The 6479-nt window shown below is 50.0% G+C and overlaps 1 protein-coding gene across 17 annotated transcripts in view; it reads right to left on the bottom strand.

Moving 5' to 3' along the window:
- The window catches only part of CKAP5 (cytoskeleton associated protein 5), a 112989-nt gene that overhangs the window by 1406 nt on the left and 105104 nt on the right, over positions 1-6479 (bottom strand). For 4 of the 17 annotated variants that reach the window (XM_013994362.3, XM_085011195.1, XM_021085232.2 and 1 more), the window contains exons 42-44: positions 6247-6406; positions 2743-2894; positions 1895-2613 (exon numbers count right to left, since the gene is read on the bottom strand). The exons of 1 other annotated variant lie outside the window; for it this stretch is intronic. In XM_013994362.3, coding sequence (XP_013849816.2) covers positions 2368-2613; positions 2743-2894; positions 6247-6406 — 558 coding nt within the window. In that variant the 3' untranslated portion in view covers positions 1895-2367. Of the gene's footprint in view, positions 1-1894; positions 2614-2742; positions 2895-3890; positions 4205-6206; positions 6407-6479 lie in introns of those variants that run through there. 12 more of the 17 variants (XM_021085233.2, XM_085011198.1, XM_085011196.1 and 9 more) reach the window with 4 other exon arrangements.

Below are 6479 nucleotides of genomic sequence, written 5' to 3'. Positions count from 1 at the left end.
GAAGAGCTTGCCCAGGAACCAGAGAAGAGACAGGAGGAGGGTAGGCTAGTGAGATGTGAGTAGTTACATCTTCCTCATGTTGTTAAAATACCAAATTTATGCCCCCTGAAGGCTCAGTATTTTAAGTGTCTTCACTTGAGAGGATTGTGGGATAGCGGTTCAGAGTAGAGGACCCCAGCCTTAAAAGGGGTAACCATGGTTCACTTGACCTCCCTAAGCCTCGGTCCCCGTATGTATAAGATGTACAGGTGGCATTACTTACTTAATAAGGTTTTGAGGATTAAATGAGGCCACATGCCTTGTGTACTTAGCTAAACGCCCAGCACCTGGTCAGCTCTCCATACGTCACTTGCGCTTTCATTCTTACTGCCCGGCACGGTCAGAGTTCCTCTGCCGCTTCCCACTTCCCCCTCTGGCCCCTGAAGTAGCACAGGGGTGGGGGTTGTTGCTTCCTGGAATTTCTATTCTCACAGCAGTTGTCAGACTTGAGCAATTTGTTTGTCCAAGAAATGGCAACAAGATGTAGAATTTAAGTTTTAAATGGTCAGACAGGTGGTGGTTGTTGTTTGCTTTCTAGGGCCGCTCCCACGGCACATGGAGGTTCCCAGGCTGGGGGTCAAATTGGAGCTGCAGCTGCCAGCTTACACCAGAGCCACAGCAACGCAGGATGCGAGCCACGTCTGCCACCTACACCACAGCTCACGGCAACGCTGGATCCTTAACCCACTGAGCGAGGCCAGGGACTGAATCCACAATCTCCTGATCCCTAGTTGGATTTGTTTCCCTGCACCACGATGGGAACTCCTGAATTATGTATCTTTTCTACAGCAGTGAACTCCCTCTGTGGTCCCTTCAGTGAAGGCCTACTTCCAGTCCCATTGTAATGAAGGCAAGCAGGTTTAATTTCTAATTTCAGGCAGCATAGGCACCACTTGAAAATCATGACTAGAATCAATAGAGGATTCCTTTTCCATCAACCTTTCATTTCTTGTACACCAGTTGAGTAAAAGCTGGTGTAAAAAAATTCCTGGCGTCATTCCTATTGTGGCTCAGCTGGTTACGAACCCGACTGTATCCATGAGGATGCGGGTTTGGTCCCTGGCATTGCTCAGTGGATCCAGCGTTGCCTTGAGCTGCAGTGTAGGTTGCAGTCACGGCTCAGATCTTGCGTTGCTGTGGCTGTGACTCTGCAGCTCTGATTTGACCCCCTAGTACGGGAACTTCCACGTGCCACAGGTGTGGCCCTAAAAAGCAACAGAAATGCTCTTGGGGACTTCATGATTTTCCCGAAATTCTCCCACCTGAGTCCAACAGCATTCCAGAACCTCGGTAACTGAAGAGGGTTTCTGTGGAAGAAGGCCTGTGGAATGTGCTGCGGGGTGAGTCCTCAGTTCCCTTCTAGTCTTCACTGAGTGTGAAGCAACTGTTAGTCTCGATTCAAGGAAACTCGTTAACCCGACAGGAAAGCACTATGCTCTCCCCTAGTCCTTTAGTCAGATGACCCCAAATCTAGTTGTGGTGTGACAGCCACTGAGGCCTAGTTAACCCTTGGTCACAATGTCCCATGCATTTGGGCGGCAAAGTGGTAGGAAGTCTAAGATCTCCTTGGATCTGCGGTGATGATGGGACGGAAGTCGTGTTGTGACTAAAGTCTCAAAAGAGAGACCAAGGAGATTTCTTTGCTCCTTGAGGGGCTGCATGTGGAAAGCAGGAGAGGTGAGTTCCTCTTATTCCAAGGGAGTGAAAGGGTCAAGTCTGTGAGCCAAGAACATGTTCACCCCTTTAAGGAGCAATTACGAAACTTTCTCTAACTGGCTGAATCCCCAGCGGGTCCCAAGAACAGGTGGCTCTGAGCTGCCCAACACTCCCCAACATGGAGCATCTTGGGAGGCCGTTATAGTTAATGCAAACTTTATTTATAAAAGACTCTTAAATTAGTTGTATCATGCCATGCGTTCATACAGAATACAGCGACCCTTCTGGGCTACAAGAAGAGCTCACAAACTCAAAGGAAAACTAGTAAAGAGTTTCTAAGAGTTAAAAGCTAGGAAAGATTAGGACAACTTTACAAATGAGCAATTAAAAACAGAACAAAAAAGGAAATGGAAACTAGTCAGAGCTGAGCGGAGGGCAGCTGTTTACAGGTCTGTACACTAAACTAAGACACAGACAGTCTTCTAGAGGCAGGATGCTGGCGGAGAGAAGCAGAGATGTGCAAATGCTTGTGCCACAACGACTCCTCCCCCAGGTCCACGGTATGATACATACACCCAGTTTGTGTACACTAGGCCTGCCAAGGCCGCTTAACCTATGAGGACTCCTAGTTTAGTAAACTAAAGCGGCAGGGGCCAGGGAAGTGGGGCGGCTTCATTTGCGACTGCTCTTTATTCTCTCCAGTCTTTTTTTCAAGTCATCGATGTTAGCTGTGGAGGAGGAGGATGTGGTCATGGTTCCTGAAGGGTGAGTCTGGTTGGAATCCAGGTCTGAGTGCTGGTGCTGCTCCCGTGACTCCCGGAGCTGAGAGAGTTTGCTGTGCAGCATGTCTGTGGAGGAGGCAACGGGAGGAACTGCTGGTTTGGAGAGCAAAGAGGTCAGCGGAGGCCGGTCATCCTGCTGTCGAGAGAAGAGACATTGTCCAGGCGCGTCGGGATGCGGCGCTGGACCAACGCGCGCCAAGGCTGGGCGGCTCCCCCACCGGCCCGCCCCTGCCCGCCCGGCCCCACAGCAGCGGAGGAGCCGTACCTTCGTATTGTCCAGACCACATCGCTGTCGGAGGATTTTGAGCCTCTCCAGGTAGACGGATGGTCCCACCTCCTCGCCGTTTGTGTTACCTATGGAGGACACCGTGCTTGTGGGAGGGGGCACACACGTGACCTCCATCTGAGGGGAGATGCCTAAGGAGCAAAGGTAGAAGGGAATATTCAGATCTACCCCCATCCCAAACTGCCCTCGTTGATCTGCTACCAAAGGGGACAACCTGGGGCTTGCATATCACCACTGTACTTGAAAACTAAAAAGCCGACAAGAATCCATGTGGGGATGATGATAAAGGGTGCTCTCAAACACCCGAGAAACGCTTAATGAGAACTTCCACTGCTGACACAGGGAGCAATGGAGTTAGGCTGGGCCACCATCTACATCCTGGGGCATGAGGGGCAACCCAATGACTTCCATGGCGGACCTGGGCAACCCCCCGAAGCAGGAGCTACTCCTGAGTGTACAGTAAGTGCCCGTGTGAAGAATCTAAGAACTTAAAAAAAGAGTTTTGTTTTTTTTTTTTGCCACACCTGCGGCATATGAAAATCCCCGGGCCAGGCCAGGTACTGAACCCGAGCCTCAACAGGGATCCACACCGCTGCAGTAGCAATGCTGGATCCTTAACCCACTGCGCCGTAAAGGAACTCTGAACCTAAGGACTTTAAATGTCTGTGAGAATTAGACTAGGGGGTTCCCATTGTGGCGCAGCAGAAACGAATCTGACTAGGAGCCATGAGGTGGCGTGTTTGATCCCTGGCCTTGCTCAGTGGGTTAAGGATCCAGTGTTGCCGTGAGCTGTGGTGTAGGTCGCAGATGCAGCTCAGATCTGGCATTGCTGTGGCTCTGGCGTAGGCCAGTGGCTACAGCTCCGATTAGACCTCTAGCCTGGGAACCTCCGTATGCCGTGGGTGTGGCCCTAAAAGGACAAAAAGATTAAAAAAAAAAAAAAAAGAGACTAGGTCTGGAGCAGGGGATGCTCTTGTTCAAATGGGGGAGGACAGCAAGGAGCTTGAAGCTACTGTGTATTCATGAAGAAGGGGGAACTGAGGTGTCCAACAAAGAAGGGATAGGAAATGGAGCACCTGAGATCAGTATTTTGGCAGGAGAGGGGAAAACCAAACCAAACCAACAAAAATAATCACGATTCTATATTTCTGAGAAGGAATAATCACAAAATGCAGGCATTTAAAATATCCAATATGGTATCAATGAAGAGGCATTACAGAAGCCCAAAGATAAAGCTCTGGGAAGAAAAACTCTTACAGTAAAAAGAAAAATGAAACGAGATATTCTGGGGGAAAAAGGAACCCTTTAATGTACAGATGAGAACACCCTGAGAGGGTGAAAATGAAGAGTAATGTAAAAGGCGGCAGTAGGGTGTCTGAACACTTCAAGGCGTCCGGTAAGCAGTGGGGCACGTGCTTGTCCATCGTCGCCAGAAAGGACTCTGGAAAGAGAAAAGGAGGCTCCACCCTGATCAGCTCAACCATGATGTGTCCACCCACGGCCCCTGCACGCTGCGCTCACTGTGCTCTAAGAAAAAGACGCCAGGTCCCGGAGAAGGGTGATTTAAGGTGTTAAAACCACCACCACCACCACCAAGAAATGACTTAAGGGAACACAACTGAAGCTGCGGCCTAGAAAGTTACATGGTGAGTGAATATAATTGATCTGAAAACCACAGAGGAACAGCGTTTCACAGGCAAACATATTTTAGAGCTTAAGAGCAGGTGAGCTAAACTGAACTCGGAAAGAACTAAATGCAGGACCAGCGTGCAGGCTCTTCTGCATGCTGACAGGGAACTTCGGCAGGTGGGTCTTTTTTTGGTTTAAGGCTCTTAACAGCTATTTTCTGTAACTGACACCTCTTAAGTCTTCCTTTTGTCTCTAGATCCTGTGAACAGGAATTCTCCAGCATCAGCTTTTCATTGTGGGGACAGTAATAGTTCAGCTTAACATCAGGAGAAGCATTTGTTCCCATCATCCAACAAATACCTACTAAGTGCCAGGCAACAAAAGAGACAAAAACCTTTACCCTTGTGGATTTTAAATTCTAGCAGAGATAGACCTCAAACAATTAATAAACATTGTATCGTATGTTAGGAGGAGGTAAGTACTTTGGGGGGTGAAGAGTGGGTTGCAAGTTTGAAATCAGGTCTCACTGAAACAGTGGCGAGTGACAAAGATGTGAGGGACACGACTGTCCTGGAGAAGAGCACTCCGCACAGGAGACTCCGCCAGTGCGAAGGCCTAAGGGGTGTGCCTGGGGCCTCCCACGGCAGCAAGGGGCTGGTGGGGCTGAGGGGAGTGGAAGTCCGGGGAAGGAGCAGGACCGAGGAGGTACTAGAGGTCTCAGCGGCCACATCGTGTAGGACCTCACAGACCTTACTTGTAAGGTTTTTTGGCTTTGCTGAGTGAAAGAGCCTTTGGAAAACGAGGAGCTTTGTTTCGATGCTACGTGTGGAAATGACTAGAGCGAGGGGAGCGTGGCAGCGGGGAGATGGGACAGGATGGTGCTGTGATGCGGTTCAGACCAGGGCGGTGGCAGTGAAGATGAGGCGTGTGGGAGGATTCTGCTTATGTGTCGCACGTAGAGCCAAAGAACTTCCGACAGAGAGGAAGAGAAGAGTCAGAAGCCGAGGGTCTGAGCAAACTGGAAGGACGAAGTTGCTGGCCGGTGAGATGGAGAAGGATGCACATGGAGCAGGTTTTGGAGGGGCTTTGAGGAGCTTGGTCTGGCATGTTGAGTTTATAATCTCCTAGAAACCCCCCGGAGATGTGACGCATCTATCAGCGGGGATCAGGAAGGAGGCCTGAGCTGATCCCCGCATAGAGATGGTATTTAAAGTGAGGAGACCAGACAAATTAGTTAAGGGGATGAGAGTAAGAAAGAAGTGATAATCCTGGACTGAACGCCGGGGGACGCCAATGTTAGGAATTCAGGGAGAGGAAGAATCGGTCAGTGAGGGAGGGGGAAACCTTGAGAGCACAGAGAGGTGAGAGCCGGGGGAGAAACTGCTCCAAGGGCAGAGAGAGCGCTGTTGCCAAACACTGACGACAGGCTGAGGCAGGTAACAGAGCTGAACGCTGTCTGCAGCAACGTGAGCATCACTGGTGACTGAGAAGGACTGAGGGGCGTGGATGTAAATGTAAACCCATCGAATCCTCAGGTCCTGGAGGTCCCGTCGTGGCACAGTGGAAACGAATCCGACTAGTATCCATGAGGATACAGGTTCGATCCCTGGCCTTGCTCAGTGGGTTAACGATCTGGCGTTGCTGCGGCTCTGGTGTAGGCCGGCGGCTACAGCTCGGATTAGACCCCTAGCCCGGGAACCTCGATATGCCCCAGGTGTGGCCCTAAAAAGACCAAAACAAACAAACAAAAAAAACCAAAAAAACACCCCCAAAACCAAAAAACCTATAACCAACAAAACAAAACCAAAACACACCTCAGGTCCCGAGGCCGGGAGCTAGTAGAGGACACCATACCTGTTGAAGTGGGAATACGGCCTTTGCCCTCTCTCTCCATCTCAATCACCCGAAGGCCCCTCTCAACATAGCTCTGGAAGAACTGTGAGGAATTTTTCAGAAATGGTTCAATGTCAGCATCTGAATATTTCTTCTTATATTCGTATAATTCGGCCAGGCCCTGGTTAACAAAAAGGAAGAGAAGGGGATGAATGTTAGGGACCCTTTTCCACAAAGCAGACCCCTCTCTGGGT

Source organism: Sus scrofa, chromosome 2 (genome assembly GCF_054392235.1).
Source record: "Sus scrofa isolate SSC_HxYL_T2T_F1_AM1 chromosome 2, Sscrofa_HxYL_maternal_Yorkshire_Landrace_v2.0, whole genome shotgun sequence".
NCBI classification, from domain to species: domain Eukaryota; kingdom Metazoa; phylum Chordata; class Mammalia; order Artiodactyla; family Suidae; genus Sus; species Sus scrofa.
Note: the sequence above shows the minus strand (reverse complement) of the source record. Positions and strands in the feature narration are given on the sequence as shown.